The sequence below is a fragment of the Diachasma alloeum genome, unplaced genomic scaffold, assembly GCF_001412515.2.
Source record: "Diachasma alloeum isolate Michigan unplaced genomic scaffold, Dall2.0 Dall_scaffold_00742, whole genome shotgun sequence".
NCBI classification, from domain to species: Eukaryota; Metazoa; Arthropoda; class Insecta; order Hymenoptera; family Braconidae; genus Diachasma; species Diachasma alloeum.
This window is the reverse complement of record NW_021680872.1, coordinates 22,562-38,625: the sequence shown is the minus strand read 5'-3', so window position 1 is coordinate 38,625 and position 16,064 is coordinate 22,562. Positions and strand designations below refer to the sequence as shown.

The 16,064-nt window shown below is 39.7% G+C and overlaps 5 protein-coding genes across 14 annotated transcripts in view; 3 read left to right on the top strand and 2 right to left on the bottom strand.

Annotated features, from left to right (window-relative positions):
- Nucleotides 1-837: 837 nt before the first annotated feature.
- Nucleotides 838-3,315, top strand: LOC107044447 (endoribonuclease rege-1). 2 transcript variants are annotated; one of them, XM_015266321.1, is made up of 5 exons: nt 838-1,052; nt 1,150-1,489; nt 1,714-2,364; nt 2,491-2,700; nt 2,783-3,315. In XM_015266321.1, the coding sequence occupies exons 2-5, from the start codon at nt 1,287-1,289 to the stop codon at nt 2,985-2,987; spliced, it is 1,269 nt and encodes a 422-aa protein (XP_015121807.1). In that variant the 5' UTR covers nt 838-1,052; nt 1,150-1,286; the 3' UTR covers nt 2,988-3,315. The 2 variants fall into 2 exon arrangements, with proteins under 2 accessions (XP_015121807.1, XP_015121806.1); XM_015266320.1 differs by having other exon boundaries at nt 838-1,489.
- LOC107044446 (DNA excision repair protein ERCC-6) lies at nt 3,172-6,783 on the bottom strand. Its single transcript, XM_015266319.2, has 3 exons — nt 6,369-6,783; nt 6,032-6,228; nt 3,172-5,917 (listed from the first exon to the last, which is right to left on the bottom strand). The coding sequence occupies exons 1-3, from the start codon at nt 6,399-6,401 to the stop codon at nt 3,391-3,393; spliced, it is 2,757 nt and encodes a 918-aa protein (XP_015121805.1). The 5' UTR covers nt 6,402-6,783; the 3' UTR covers nt 3,172-3,390.
- Nucleotides 6,784-7,245: 462 nt separating this feature from the next.
- Nucleotides 7,246-13,671, top strand: LOC107044444 (tyrosine-protein phosphatase non-receptor type 4). Of its 5 annotated transcripts, none has more exons than XM_015266318.2 (11): nt 7,246-7,493; nt 8,630-8,970; nt 9,063-9,111; nt 9,285-9,573; nt 9,654-9,741; nt 9,962-10,515; nt 10,766-10,922; nt 10,993-11,160; nt 11,231-11,586; nt 11,729-12,377; nt 12,517-13,671. In XM_015266318.2, the coding sequence occupies exons 2-11, from the start codon at nt 8,695-8,697 to the stop codon at nt 12,598-12,600; spliced, it is 2,670 nt and encodes an 889-aa protein (XP_015121804.1). In that variant the 5' UTR covers nt 7,246-7,493; nt 8,630-8,694; the 3' UTR covers nt 12,601-13,671. The 5 variants fall into 5 exon arrangements, with proteins under 5 accessions (XP_015121804.1, XP_015121803.1, XP_015121801.1 ...); XM_015266317.1 differs by lacking the exon at nt 7,246-7,493 and adding an exon at nt 7,981-8,369; XM_015266315.1 differs by lacking the exon at nt 7,246-7,493 and having other exon boundaries at nt 7,981-8,970; nt 9,063-9,105.
- A 58-nt stretch (nt 13,672-13,729) lies between these two features.
- On the top strand, nt 13,730-14,741 carry LOC107044448. The gene is made up of 2 exons (XM_015266323.1): nt 13,730-14,029; nt 14,289-14,741. The coding sequence occupies exon 2, from the start codon at nt 14,289-14,291 to the stop codon at nt 14,583-14,585; it is 297 nt and encodes a 98-aa protein (XP_015121809.1). The 5' UTR covers nt 13,730-14,029; the 3' UTR covers nt 14,586-14,741.
- A 658-nt stretch (nt 14,742-15,399) lies between these two features.
- Nucleotides 15,400-16,064, bottom strand: part of LOC107044458 (FACT complex subunit spt16) — a 4,653-nt gene continuing 3,988 nt past the window's right edge. Inside the window, exons 3-5 of one of the 5 annotated variants that reach the window (XM_015266335.1) lie at nt 15,883-15,948; nt 15,693-15,806; nt 15,400-15,489 (exon numbers count right to left, since the gene is read on the bottom strand). In XM_015266335.1, the coding sequence (XP_015121821.1) occupies nt 15,483-15,489; nt 15,693-15,806; nt 15,883-15,948 (187 nt within the window). In that variant the 3' untranslated portion in view covers nt 15,400-15,482. Of the gene's footprint in view, nt 15,490-15,688; nt 15,807-15,882; nt 15,949-16,064 lie in introns of those variants that run through there. The other 4 variants (XM_015266336.1, XM_015266338.1, XM_015266339.1 and 1 more) reach the window with 4 other exon arrangements.

The following is a 16,064-nucleotide window of genomic DNA, read 5'->3' as shown; positions in this document are numbered from 1 at the left end:
CAAGGGATAGGGGGGCGACAGGGCCACTGGAGCGACATCTAGGGAGGGGGTTTGACAAGTGTCGGTTGGGGGGGCGTCGGGGCGGCGGCGGCGGCAGGTAGTCAGCTGTTGGGAGGGAGAAGGGGAATCGGTTTGAAATTGGGCTTTAGGGAGTTATTATTTATATATTTTGTAATAAAGTGTAGACTCATTTAATTATAAATTGCTTTTTAAGAGTCGGTTGCTCTGTTAGCCAAATAAATCGCCAGAATCAATTAATTTGGCAAATCGTGATGATGCTTCATACACTCCATGTTGATCGGTAAAATATCTTAGAAAGAGATATAATAACAATATTTTCTCAAGTTTTTTGGAGGGTTTTTTGCCTTTCAAATGAAATACCTGGAGAGGGGTTCGCTTTGGGTTAGAATGGGCAGAAGGGCACGAAGGTCGATGGTAGCACCACATTAATGAGGGGGAATTATGCATTTAGAGGAATAATAGGTTAATGCATCTGCAGAAATTAAATGTTTCATCATCAATTTTAAAAAGACAAAAAAAACAGAAAATGTCTCATTTTGAGATGATGCTGTTAATTATTGATGATTGATTGATATTGTTATTAAATCTATTTGTCTAGATTTAGACTGACAATTGATGGGAACAAAATATCTGAATGAAGGAGACAATCATCACAATTATTTTCAAGAATCACAGCTGATGCAGGCTATATTTATAATAAATGCACGATTAAATTCATTAATACTATTTAAAATTATCTGATAAATATATTTTAAATTCTCTTTCAAATTTCTTCAAGTGCTGCCCCAGCGTCAAAACACTCAACTAAATTCTCAAACGTGTTCTAACCAGTTGTATATAACCTAAATATTTATCCAAGCAAAATAGAGCAGCAATCAGTCTCATTGTCCCTGATTGCACCCCTCCCCCCAAATAACTTGGACCATCAACTCCTGAAAGACAATTGTCAACGCTTCAAGGACATCCCAAAGTCATCCCAGGAGATGACAATACAATGTAATCACCAGGAGACATTACAGCATCAACCACTGGTATATCTGAACAGTTTTGAGCCCTGCTCGAATTCATTACAAAATCTAGCGCAAAAAGGAAATTATTTTTCCCTCGCTCTCTGTTTTTTATTTTCAGAAATAAAAATATTAAAAAAATTGTTTTGAGGGCAACACTGAATTGTCCCTCAGATCAGATCAGGCACCGAAATATGAGCGACTGAAAGTGGGAGAGAATAGATTATTGTCGGAGTTTTATTTGATTCTGAATGGGTGATGATGAATTTACTCAATGAATCGGTGATTATTGTCGATTCGCCGGAGGTCACGGGGACGATGGCGAGAAAAAGGAGGCCTGGGGCGAAGAAACCCGTGACGAGGTCGGACACCCTGAAAAAGCGCTCCCCTGGGGGAAAGGAGGGGAGGAGTCCCTTGAGAACGGTCTACGAGAGCTTGACCCGGAAAGTCACTGGATCTTGGTATTTTTCTATGATTCTTTTATTAATTTTCCATTGAGGATTTTTGGCGGGGAGAGCTCCTGATTGGGAATATTACTATTATTAAATAAAAATTAAACCATCCATTGAAAACCACCAGCGAAGCTCTCCCCCTCCAAAGCCCTGAAAACCAATTAAAATATCTTGTCATTTTTCTCCAACTCCTCTCAAAAAAAAAAACTCACAAACCAATGATAATCCTCAAGTGATGTCATTCCAATCACCGTGAAGAGGAAACGAGATCTGAGCAACAGTCAGTTGACCCCAAAGCTCAAAAAAAAATGTCGAAAATCCGAGGTCTCAGAGAACCTCAGAGGTGATGAGTCTGTCATCGTCCTCAGCGATGACGACGACATTCAGACCCTGCCAGTTGCTCCAGGTCCATCAGACATGATTCCCCTGGTGGAACCCCCTGCCGGGAGCCCTAAGACCTCAGCCACATCCAAGCCCCCCAACCCCAAGAAGACACCAAAGCGACTGTCGAAGAAGCAGCGGCAGATACAGAGAAAGGAAAAGCCCCGAAAAAATGGGGCGGAAAAAAGCCAGGAGAGGAATGATGACGTCGAACTGGAGATCGTCTGGTCCTCTGAAGCCGTCCCCGAGGACTCGCCGAGACCAGCGGAAGATAATCCTCCGATCAATGAAACGACAGAAAATCCCGGGGGGAATGACAGTTTTTTCGTTGATGTCGCTGGAGATACGTCCTTACTGCTCATTGATTCTCTGGGCCTTGACAATAGTCATCCTGATGAGAAATTCAAGGTGAATAAGAAGCAGAAGAAGACGAAGAAGAAGAAAGAGGAGCAACCGGAGAAGCTCAGGGAAATTATCATTGATGGATGCAACGTTGCCATGGCGTGAGTAAAGAAATGTTGAAAAATATCTGACCAAGGAGAACGCTTGATCGATTTACCTAAAAATTGAAATTGAATTTTCCCATCTGTCTCACTTAGGGCATATGAAATTTAATAAAATTCTTACAGACACGCCAATTCCAATGGATTCTCCGAACAAGGACTGAAAATTGTGCTGGACTATTTTCTTGAAAGGGGTCACAAGGTCACGATTTTCATACCTCAGCACAAGCGCTGTAAAGATCGACAGTTGATTGAGAAATGGAACAGGGAAGGCATTGTTGTTTTTACACCTAGTAGGAAAGTTGCGAATAAGTTTATCACACCGTATGACGACAGGTAATAATATCGATTATACTAGGGAGTGACTTTCTATTCAGTGAGTTTTTTCACTTGCCGATCGCTTCTTCATTTTTTTCAGGTACATTCTTGAATACGCTACCAAGTGCCAAGGAATCGTAATATCATCAGATCAATTTCGTGACTTGTGGACGGAGAAGCCGGAGTGGAGAGAAACTATCGAGAAACGATTATTGGCACCAACATTCGTCGGTGATTACCTCATGTTCCCTGATGATCCACTAGGCAAATTTGGGCCCAGACTCAATACCTTTCTCAAATTTTAATCAGGAGACAAAACTACTTTTTTGTACATAATAATATCCTTTTTATTGTCCTATAAAATCGTTACCTTACACTTTCGTGATGTATTTCAATATAAATATGATAATACACAAGAGGATATATTTTTTCCTCTCAAACAAGGGGAAAAGGATTAATTATTGAGAGAGAGAAAGAATTGACAAATTCTTATGTGTACATAACCTCACTTTATTTCATTTAATCGGTTTGCCGTGCATTTACATTTCGTATGAACAGGCTATAAAACATAAAGTAAATAAAGTGTTTTTTTTGTTTCTTTCCACTGAAAATAAATAAATTATAAGAAATACATATGGCTAGTTTTTATTTACCTCTTGAACTCATCGTTTACAAGGCGTATTATCAAAGGTCAAAGGTCAATTCACCCTAAAAATTGGGCTTCCAACACCACTTTCGGCTCTTCCTAATTCCCTCCATGCTCTCCTGCGCAGATTCCCTAGCTAATCTTTGCACAGGTGTCGCCATGTGTCCCTCTAGCCTGGCGCTGGCTAGCACCGTATCATGCGCCATAGCTGAGTTGAGGAGGCGACTTTTTGAAAACAACTTGCTCAGCACATAATTGTCATCATTATCAGCATTCTGATGATGAATGCTCGCTTGCTCGCTTCTCTCACTAGCGCCACTCTTTGCCAGCCTCCGCCCTATCAACAAGTCCACCCTCTCTCCCTCAAACATGGCGGACATTAATTTCTTTCTCGTGATGATGGAATTGCCGAACAATCGATCTGACTCGGTGGAGGTGCCGCCATCGATGGGTTCATTGAGATGGAATAGCTCGGACAAATCTGAAGTCTGAAAGAGTCTCCTCTGCCGAGGATCATCAAGAACTTTGTTTGACAGGAGGAGTTTGAAGATTTGCCGATGGTACATCTTCTCCTCGATCGTTCCCGCGCTGATCAACCGATATATCGTGACGTTTTTCTCCTGACCGATCCGCCAGGCCCGCTCCTTGGCTTGGGCGTCAGTGGCCGGGTTCCAGTCGGGATCGTAGATGATGACCCGATTGGCCCCCGTGAGATTGACCCCCAGGCCCCCGACCCTCGTCGTCGAGACGAATACGAAATAAGAGTCATCTAGATTGAACAGCTTGATGCTCTTCTGGCGCTCGCTGATGGCAGTGGTGCCATCTAGTCTGAGGTACTTGTACTCCTCCTTCTGGAGTAGTCCCTCCAGAATGGCCATCATCTGGCGGCCCTGGCTGAAGATCAAGACCCTGTGGCCCTGGTTTTTCCAGATCCTCAGGAGAGACCGCACAACTGTCATCTTTCCCGATTTCCTCCAGTGTCCAAACTCCTCCAGGAGGACATTCTCGTCAATGTCCGGCTCCTCCTGATCGTAATAATAAAATGGCACACTACACTCTGGTGTGGTATAAGTGAAGAGGTCCGGATGATTGCAAATCTTCCTCAAGTCTGTCACTGCCATTAGCATCCGTGCCCGTCCCCGGCCGTCGGTCATGCTCCTCTCATGGAGGATAGTTTTGACCTTGTCCGAGGTGAGGTAGTTCTTGTAGAGGTCCGTCTGCTCCTGTGTGAGACTGCAGAAGAGCACCTGCTCGTTCTTATCAGGCAAAGTAACATGATGCTGCACATCGCTCTTGGTCCGGCGAAGCATGTACGGCGTAATGGCTTCTTTGAGCATGGTCGCCACCTGCAGGGCCGTGGCCTCCTGCAAAGTCGATGCGTTGGCATAACCCCCCCGGGTGATGGGCGTGGCGCAGTGCTCGATGAAGGCGTCCAAAGTGCCTAGTTTCCCGGGGAGGATAAAGTCGAAGAGCGACCAGAGCTCCTTGAGAGAATTCTGCATGGGACTTCCGGTGAGTATTAAACGGTGAGGCGTCGAGAGCCTCTTGACGAGCTTGGTGATCTTGGCCGCGGGATTTCTGATCTTGTGGCCCTCGTCGAGGATGACGTAGTGCCACCTAAAGGGGATTAGGAGATCCGAGTTCCTGAGGACGCCTGTGTACGAGGTTAGGAGGACTCCACCTCCGCTTGTCTTGAGAGACTCGAGGAGGTCTGCCGAGGTCTGCGTGCCGTGGTAGCTACCCGATTGGTGGAGGCTTGCCACACGAAGGGCTGGGTACCACGAGTGAAAGTGCTCAACCCACTGCTCGAGCAATGTCGCCGGGCAGACGATGAGGCTCGGCCCCAGGCCGCGGAAACGACCGCCGTCTGACAACAATTCACTGCAGTCGAGAGCCGCCAGAAAGGCGATCACCTGGACGGTCTTCCCCAGGCCCATCTCGTCGCCGAGAAGACCTCCCAAGTTTCTGGTGTGAAGCTCCCACAACCAGTGGACGGACACCCGCTGGAAAGGATAGAGACGCTTCCAGAGGGACTTGGGTAGTTTAAAGAGATTGGAAATGGTGCGCAACGAGCTTACAGGCGGGTTCACCGCCGTTCTAGGGAGTTTCGAGAGGCGCGAGTGATAGTGCTCCTCGTCACCGTCGTCTAGGCTTTTTCGCGAGGGATTTCGTTTGCGTTTCCGCCGGGGGGGACGGGACGACTCATCAGACTCATCAGACGAGGGAGGAGTATATTCACTCCCCCCCGATTCACTATCTAGCCAATTATCTATTGGATTTTCCGAGCTTTGGGCTTTCACAACTAGAGCTTTTTTACAGCATCTTCCCGAGGTCTCTCCATTTTCTAGTTCTAGGCTTTTTTTTTTACCTTTTTCGGTAATTTTTTGCGACTTTTTGAGTTTTTCCGTGATTTCTCCTGGGCTTTCCGCCGGCTGGGCTTTATTACGGCTGAGACGAGGCTTTTTTGATAAAAAATTTTTGGATTTGACAAGTTTTTTCGGATTCTGCTGTTTGCTTTTTGCTGCTACCTCAGCCTGTCTTTTGAGGTATTTCTCGAGGTCCAAAAGACCTGTTGTCGCGTTGAAAGTCCTAGAAATTTTAGAGACCGTTTGTTGACCAGAGGTCATTTTGGAGATCATTTTATGATTTTTCCCATTTATTTATTTATTTATTTATTTTAAAAAATTCATCTTCCCTACTTACCCAGTGGTGTCAGCGCTCGAGCATAGAGCATATTTCTTCTTGGCATCAGCCTCGAATGGTGTAATCTCTCCCAGTTCCACTTGCCTCTGAATATTTTTCCCCTCATCCTCAGGGTCAAGTGCCTCTTGCTGCGATAATCCATCGAGTTTCTTGGATAACTCCTGGTGAACATCTTGTTCTGTACGAATTTCAAGGACCTTATTCGAACAAAAAAAATCAACTATATCATTTTGCACAGAATTTTGAGACCGTTCAAATGAGAAATTCAATAAATGACAACAATCAGCCCATTTTTTAATATTATGGTTGTTCAGCAATGATGACATAGTAATCCCACCTGAGAAAGTCCAGCAAATGATTCTTCAGCCATTCTTCATCACTCAACACAATCATTTAATCATTCTTATGTTTTTTATTAATCAAATTTGACTAATTGTTTGTAATCTCACGTCATTGTTTCGTGTGTTGACACATGTTCGTTGTAAGGGGGGATTCACAATGAGATGTCGCTTCTCATGAAAACGTGCCCGAACCAAAAGGAAGAAAGAAAAAATAATAAGAAATAAAATTCAACACAATTAGTGAAGAGGACCGAGGAATGAGGATTATATGGATCTGAATGGAATGCAAGAGAGAGTCGATTATTAACTTACAAGCTTCCTATACTATATAGGTATAGGAATGGACACAGTTGAAAATTAAAGGGAGTGGAGACTAGTGAAAAATTAGGCACGGCCCTGGTCAACTACCGCATTCATCAAGCTTCTCACCTCGGAGCGGGCCACACAAAACGTGGGGGACTGACTAGGCATTAATTAATTTTTTACATAATAATTAAATAAATAATGAATTGAATTATTCATCGAGTGGCACAAGTTCTAGCCGTAATTTGGGATTTTTTTATGAGTATTTGAGGGGGTTTGTAATAGTCCTCACCGATGGATCCGCAAGTGGTTGAAATGCCCCGGAGTGGGAGTGGGGGTAGCAATGAAACAAAACCTTTTGGAGTGCTTATTGGTCTCTCGCGCGGAATTAATATATACCTATATAGTGGTTAGTGGTTCATATACTGTTTTTCCAGCGCTAAATCCTCATCTATAATAATAACTTTCACCTGCGATTAAAAGATTGTAATTGAGTCGCATCGAAATGTCATTGTTGAGGTTTTTCCAGGGGTGAGAAAATTGGTGGTGTGGCGAATCAAGATTGGGGGGGGGAGTGGGGTAGCGTAGAGTTTTTGAGACGCCGGAAGAACAAAAAAAATTGTGGAATTAATTTTTCAACGAGTGCCTGATGGCACTCGAAGTTAATTGACACAATTGAGGTCAATTTGGTATAAAGTTGTGCAGCAGTGTGTTTTTTTGTGGATCTCGGGGGAGGAGTGGAGGAGTGAGTGAATACTGCTGGGGGTTGTGGAGCAGGTGGTGAAATTTTACAAGTGACGGGATTTCAGATTATGAATGTGAGTAAATGTTTTTTTTTACAATAAATGAGAAAAAATTAAATTTGTTTCTTTCGTGATATCTCGAGATTGACTGAGTTATTGAATTTCCCTTTTTTTTTCATTTTGGAATAGTTTTTTTTTAACCTTTGAAATGAATTTTGATTCATCGCAAAACCGAATCATTGGAACAGTCTCTTTAGTATTTCAGAATCGACAGATCCTTACCAAAGTGATTTTTTGGGCACTTTAAAATGAGACGTGACTCTGATTCGTCAAAAGATAATGATGATTTACAGATGAGGTCCCTTTAATTCATCTCCCGTCCCTCGGAATTTTGTCCATATCATTAATTTTTTTTTAATCTAGTCTTGATTTTCATTTGTTTAAGGTAAAATCTGCATTATTCCGGAGGGGGAACGTAACTATTTTGAGAATACCCCGTTCCACATTATTCTGGCACTAATGCCAAATACCTAGGGCATTAACAATTATATAATTCCGGGGAAAGTTGGGTTTTCGTGCAATATTTGCAATTTTCAACAAAAAAAAATATATATATATTAATTATCATTAGGATGCTCCTAATCGATTGTTTAATTGTGTATCTGCTAAATCAGAGATTGTGAAATTGTCATTGAGGTTACAATGTGAAACCGAATGTCGAATTTCCATTATTGTTAAAATCATCGACCTCTATTTTTAAGTGTTTTTTGAGGGTCTAATTTCGGTGGATTAAAACATAACATTTTTCTGAATGATGATGAAAATAATCAAAAGTTGTCAACAATTAAACACACATTTCGTGCGATTACTTGGGGATATTTTGATGATGATGGAGTTGAAGTGTTAATCAAGTTTTTTGAAGCTCTAGTGAAATAGCGGAAATAATGGAATGTAATCAGAATCTTGGATATCTCCTGAATAAATTATGAAAATCAATTGTCATATTTGTCAAAGATTTTGAAAATATCTTTAAAATGAGATGAGATGATGGTATGAAATTGAATTTTCAATTTCACTTGACCAATTTTCAGATGTTGGAGTTTTAAAAACGTAGTCATCTTATTGGATGCCTATTTATTTATTTATTCATGTTTCGACTTTTTTTTTTAATGGTAAAATGATTGAATTGATGAATTTGTCATTGTTGAAAGGTTATCGATGGGGATGCCCGACGGTGCCACGGAGGTGGTTGACTCACTCTGCTCATTTCATTGATATGATCGAGAGTGTGTCTAGACGAGCGCTGAGTGGCTCCAGTGGGAGCTACCACGTTCGAGGAGCCGAACTGGCGCGCGACAGAAGATTAAAATCTTTATCAGCCACTGTTGTCTTTCTCGATGATACCCAGCACACATTCCAGCTGGACAAACGGGCCAAGGGTCAAGCACTCCTTGACCTTGTCTTCCATCATCTGGAGCTCATCGAGAAAGACTACTTTGGACTGCAGTACGCGGAAAGCGGAAGCAATTCGTCAAATTGTCCTGATATTATGGTGAGTAAAAAGAAAAATCATTTAATAACCCAAAACTCCATTCCAATCATTTGTCTAATCCTATGGGGTTGTTTTCTTATTGATGATTCCAGCGGTGGTTGGACCCTTCAAAGCCCGTGAAAAAGCAGATAAGAAGTAAGGGTAAAGATCATGCTTCATTAACCCCAAATAATTAAATTCACTAGCGAAGTTGAAAAACAAGAAGAAATTAAAATTAATTAAATTCAATTTGCTGAAGACAGTTTTTCCTGTTTTGCTTCACTACTGGATTACCTCGACAAAAATGTGTTTAAAAAATCATTTCATCTTCCTAGGTGGACAATTTTTCTTCCGTGTCAAGTTCTATGTGTCAGACCCTAGTAAACTTCAGGAGGAATATACCAGGTATCAGTTTTACCTCCAAATAAGAAGGGATATTCTGCAGGGAAAGCTGCAGTTGCCTGTGAGCACAGCCTGTTTGATTGCCAGTTATACAGTTCAATCAGAACTGGGGGATTATCACCCTGAGGAGCATGGGCCAGGCTATCTCTCCAGGCTGCAACTCATCCCTGGACAGACTGAGGAAATGGAGAAAAAGATTTGTGAACTGCACAAGCTTCACAAGTATTTATTCACTTATTTATTTGTCTGTTGATTTTTTCACAAGAGAAATTCACTTGCTTTTGCCATTTTTTACTTTCCAGAGGACAACTCCCTGCTGATGCTGAATTCAATTTCCTGGACCATGCTAAACGATTGGACATGTATGGAGTGGAGTTACACAAGGCAAGGGTATGCACGTTAATTGTCGTTTGTGTTTGAGAATGGAAAAAAAAAAACAAATTTATGTACACGTGAACCTTTCTTTTTTTTTGCTTATTTGCTTTATTCTGTGAGTGATTTCATAATCTAGTATTCATCTCGTAAACGAATGGTTTTAGAAAAAAAAAATCTTGTTGAAACAATCAAGTGCATTGGATTTTTCAATAAAATGATATATTTTTTCTTTCAGGATTCAACAAACAAAGAGATCCAACTAGGAGTAACGTCAATAGGTCTCGTTGTTTTCCAAAACAACACAAGAATAAACGTATTCTCGTGGTCTAAAATAGTGAAGATATCCTTCAAGAGAAAGCAATTTTTTATTCAACTTAGAAGAGAGCAGTCTGAGAGCTATGACACCCTCCTAGGCTTCAACATGCAAACGTATAGGAGTTCAAAGAACCTCTGGAAAGCGTGTGTAGAACACCACACGTTCTTCAGACTCCACAGTCCCAAAATGAGGCCGAGGAGATTTCCCCTGACCCTCAGCAGCAGATTCACATACTCAGGGAGAACGGAGTATCAGACTGTTGAGGATGGCAAGTACAGGGCTAGGGTTGAGAGGACATTCATCAGATCCCCGAGTAAACGACTGATGCATGGGGTCCAGGCACCAATCGTCGAGGAGAAGGGAAAAATTGCAATAGCACCTGCACGACCACCAAGACCTTATGACAATAAAGTGCAGTCCCTAGGGTCCAGGGAGCCACGACAGGCATGGGGGGAGGGAAATCCAAGTGATGAGTGAGTGATTAATGATAATTTTTAAGTCTTGTCTAGAAATCAAATATTCGATTTGAAATAATTGTAAATATATTACTAGAGAAAATTTTACTTATCAGATACATCTAGAATTGTTTGATGAATGATTTTTTCACTCCTGTGATGGTCCTTTGGTCTCTATGTTGCATGATTTTTTTTTTACTTTTTTTTTTTGTTTTTTTTTTTTTTTTTTTTTCGTTTCACACAGTGAGGGTGGTTTTTTGTCCCTCAGAGAAGAGATCAATGGATCACATAGCCAGGGAGGAGGAGCTTTCTCACCGGTTTTAGGATCTAGAATTCTCAGTTACGTGGACGATGATACCGCTGTTGAGAGGAATATTTATGATATACCTGATTACAGTGAACCTACTAGTTCACCAGCTCCCCAGGTATTTACTTTTGTTAAATTGATTTTATTCAATTATTATTAAGGAGTTGGATTTTTTTCATTTGTTTTAGGTACACGATGAGGGTCTAGTAACGATCACTCTCACTCCAGACGAGCAAGGACGCTTTGGCTTCAACGTGAAAGGAGGCCTGGACCTTGATATGGCTATTTTGGTGTCTAGGGTGGCTCCCAATACACCAGCTGATCGCTGTTATCCCAAGTTGAATGAAGGAGATCAGGTAAATGATTGAGAAATCTCATTGAATGGAAAATGTTTTTCAAGACAAAACTCTAAACTCTTTTTCCCAGGTGGTCTACATAAACGGCATCGACGTGTCTGGAATGCTTCACGAGCACGTGGTAAACCTCATTCGCCAGTCTCGCGATACTGGAAACGGTGAATTAAGCCTGACAGTCCGTCCTTACGCTCTTTACAACGCCCTGGCAGGCACAGAGGATGCAATAGAAGAGGAGCCCCCATACAGATATGTCCCAGACGTTCCCCATGTCACCGTGGGGTCAGACGCTCTGACCCAATCTATGCTCCTCCTCGCTGATGGCCTCGCCAGTGGAGCACTGATCGCTCAATATGAACAGCTTTACAGGAAGAACCCAGAGCTAACATCCCTGGAGTCGAAAAAAACAGAGAATCAGAACAAAAACAGGTATTTTCTTCCTACCTACCTATAATGAAATACAAATGAATAATTATCATAAATTTGATCAAAGTTTGTTGAAATGAATTGAAGCTTAAAAATCAACTCAATTCAAATTATAATAATAAAAGAGAAAATAATACATCAACAGGTACAGGGATATTTCTCCTTATGACGTGACTCGAGTAATCCTCATGGGCTCGACAAACGGTGACTATATAAATGCCAACTACGTGAACATGGAGATCCCCGGCTCTGGGATCATCAACAGGTATATCGCGACCCAGGGGCCCCTAGTCTCAACAGTCGCTGATTTCTGGCAGATGGTCCTGGAGGCTGGAAGCACTCTTGTTGTCATGCTGACGACTCTTGTTGAGAGAGGTCGAACCAAGTGCCATCAGTACTGGCCGAATGTCAACGAGTCTCTCACCCTTAGAAATTTGACACTGACCTCGACCTCAGAGAAGACTGAGGACTTCTTCGTTTTCCGAGAGTTTGTGGTGAGGGATACCAACACTGGGGAGGAGAGGGACATTACTCATATGCAGTACTGTGGATGGCCTGATCATGGGGTGCCTGGGGACTGGAGACAGTTCACTGGCTTCACTGAGAGGGTCAGGGCTGCCAGGACTGGGATGGTGGAACCTGCTGTCGTTCATTGCAGTGCGGGAATTGGAAGGACTGGGGTTCTAGTCCTCATGGAGACTGCTCTGTGTCTTATTGAGGCCAATCAACCCGTTTATCCTCTGGATATTGTCAGGGCTATGAGGGATCAGAGGGCTATGATGATTCAAAATGCTGTGAGTTTCCATTTTTTTTTTTTTTTATCTAATCCATTTCATCCTTATTTTTACTTTATTTATTTTTCAAAACCTAAAATAATTTCTTTTATTGTTTTTTGCTCATCATAAATAAATAAATAATTCATTTTTATTGCAGAGTCAGTACAAATTCGTGTGTGACGCTGTTCATAAAGCCTACACCGAGGGCATAGCGAAACCACTATTGGAATTTTCGAGATAAAATCAATTGGCCACCAATTCCCAATTCAGTATGCAAGAAAAAATCGTATTTAAATTTTTATTAATTAAAATTATCTCGAGAACGAATGAATTTATCGAGAAATATTGTTGCACATTTTTTTAATAGAAAAATTAAATTTTCAACAAATAAAACTTGCTGGCATTTTCTCCTAAAACCACTCGTTAATCAGATAATTTCATGATTAACAAGATGGGGGGAAAAAAAAAGGTGAAATTTATAATTTTATTTAAAGATAAATATCTCCAAAATGAATAGTTTTAGGACATAATGTCATCAGACATTTACCTTTAAACGAAATAACATGTCCTACCACTTTTTCACTGAATTATTATTCTTTGAATGTATATGAAACAACCATACATCATTTTTTAAAGTGACAATAACGCACATTACTACGAAACCTCCGCAATTATATATATATATACATCTAATAACAGTTGTAAGAATTGTGAGGACAGTCTCGTATCCTCAAACAGGCAGTGAGTTAACTTCTCCAGGAGTGTGTTACCTGGACGTGTGATAGATTTGATATTGAGGAGTTTTCAATTAATCAAGTATTTTTCATTAACAAAAAGATAGAAAGACAAAAAAATCCCACCATAATCGTAATTTTTTATAGTATAATTTTTGCATGGTGTCCTTCCAAAACTGAAGTGATTGGCAATTATTTATGCGATGGGGAGAATTTTTATAATTAATTTATATGTAAGTACCTAGAGGATACGTAGAATAGTATTTTTACCAATACCCATATAAATCTGTGCCACAAATTCGTCGGTAGCTAACAACTGATAAATCGTCCAGAGCTACAATTAAACGTAAAAACTCTAAATTTTTATACTTAATGATAGTCATAATTAATTGGTGTCAATTTTATTTTTTTAACGATATAAACTATTCAAAATTCATCCCAATTTCATATTTTTAGAATGAAAAATTAGAGATTAAGAAATTAAAAAGGGCGTATTAATAGCTGTCTAGTCGAGTGTTTAATTTGTACTTTTGACTATCATGAAAAACAAAAAAATAAAAATAAATAAATAAATAAATCGTTTTATAATAAAAATGAAGAGTCATTGTGTAATTAGCATAAATTGAGAAGCTTACATAACAACAGTATATTCTCTTTTTTTAATTAACTTTTTCCTCTTCTAGGAGACGAAATTTTTCGTTTCATTTCTTTTTTCTGTAATACATTGCGTTAGGAATAGTAATTATTGGGGTCGTCCGTCCCCCTTCTTCACCCAACCCCTCTTGGAGAGAGAGGGGAGAGAGGGAATTTGAGAGTAAGAGGATCTACACGTGTCCACTTGTCAGCTTCTACCTCTCTTTCGGTATAAAAGACATCAGGCAATGTTGGATTATTTAGTCTTGTTTTTGCAACGCAATAGACAGCATCATTATAATCGTAAGTGATTTCATTATTTTCCTGTTAATTAATTTCGACATTTTTAATTGTCATTGTCAACATTTTAAATTAAATTTTTATGTAATATTATACATTTTTTTTTTCAATTGATTCAATTATTAGACAATTTTTGAGTTGAAAAATTATTTTTATCGTTGAAAATAAATTTGACTTTATTGAATTTTTTAATGAATTTTTTTTTTTTGTAAAAATAAGTTTTGGTTAATTTTTTTTGTTAATTAAAATTGTATGTTTTTAGATGAAAGTGTTGACGTTAGCAGTTGCAACACTGTTCCTAGCAGCAGTAACAGCCTTCCCCCAGCAGCAGAAAGACGGTCAGATTTTCAGTTCTGAGGCCATAAGACAGGCGCAGAATACTTACCTCATCCCCAAGGATGCAACAATTCAAAAAGTTCAAGAGGGAATTGAATTGGCGGCTTACGAATCCATTCCCGGTGACCAGAAGATCAATCTCTTCGAGATACTGGGGGATCACGTGCCCCCAGAGGTTGTGAACAATCTCCAGGGTCAGATTGATCAGATCGGACGTAATTAATCATGAAGAAAATTAAAAATTAATGAAAAAAAAAAAAACAAAGAAAGAAAAAATTAATTAGTGACGACGATGAAGTGATTCATCTAGATTTTCAATTCTAAACTCTCCAGATGTTGGACATATTTTTTTTATAATAAAAAGAATTTTAAAAAGTTATTTTTTTGTTGTTTATTTGGGCTCCAGAGACACTCATGAGGCCACTGATGAGTCCAAAAGGCAATGACACTCACTTTCACCGGTAAAAAAGTGGGACGAGTGTTTAATCATCGATGATGGGTGAAGTCGATAACTTGATGTTTTTTTTGCACCTGAGGAGTTTATAAAATACATTATACCGCCTGGGGCACGATGAGACGGAGAAAGTTGAACGAAGGAGACTTTCACTTCCTACTTTGCTCATACATAATTTGTGGAGAATAAGGGAATTGTGAGGATATCCAAGTCGACAAATTTGTCAATTCTCAATCTTGAAAATTTAATGATCATTAAATTTTAAAAATTGATTGCTTATAAATCATCACTTATAGAAAATTTCCTAACCATTCAAAAATGGTCAATCAAATTCTCAAAAATAACAGAGAATGTAAATCCTCATTTGGTTTGAAAAACTTATTAACTTTATTGATAATACAATTAAGACAAAAGTTTCATGAGAATGAATTATCCATTTGACTTGGCTTACAATAATTACTTGGTCGTAAGTGATTGTAAAAAAAAAATGATGGCGAAGGATTATTTTTGTACATTAAACTGAGAGCAATAAATTATTCAACTGATTGATTTGCTACTCGGTAGAGATTTCTTTTTTTTTTTATTCTCGTGATAGTCCTGCTGATAAAGTCTAGTAGAGTGAGAAAGTTTTCACGCCGCGTGTGATTGCTCTCTAGCACATGCCATTTATTTTCTGAAACGAGATTTAAACAACAAAAGGCCAATTATCTTCGTTATTTCAATGAGAATTTAAAAAACTGAAAAATTGACAAGTAAAAAGTCAAGTTTTATTCCTTTTAAAATTAATGAAAAAGCTTTAAATGGATATTTTTAAATTCATTTGAATAATAATAAATTGGAACCCATTGTATTTTCAATTTTTTTAATGTTCATTACCTGGATTTTTTGGAGCTTTTGCGCTCTCCACTGTCCTCCCTGGACCGTTTCTTACTCGAGGATGATGAATGTGACGACCGATGCTTGTCATGTCTGTCACTCTTCTTTGGACTGCTGTGGAAATATAAAATGATAATTGATAAAAATGACGAGAAATTATCATGGAAAATTAATGGAACTGGCTAGTCACCTGTGTTTGGACGACTTGGAAGGAGACACTTTTCTGTGTGAACCCCCACTCCTCGTTCGGTCCGTTCTTTAATGATTAATAAAATTCCCCCATAAAATTCAACTATCTAATGATCATTATTTCGAAAAGTAATCAATGCCTCAAAACTGTTAATTTTTCATTTCGTCCCCCCCCCCCCCCCC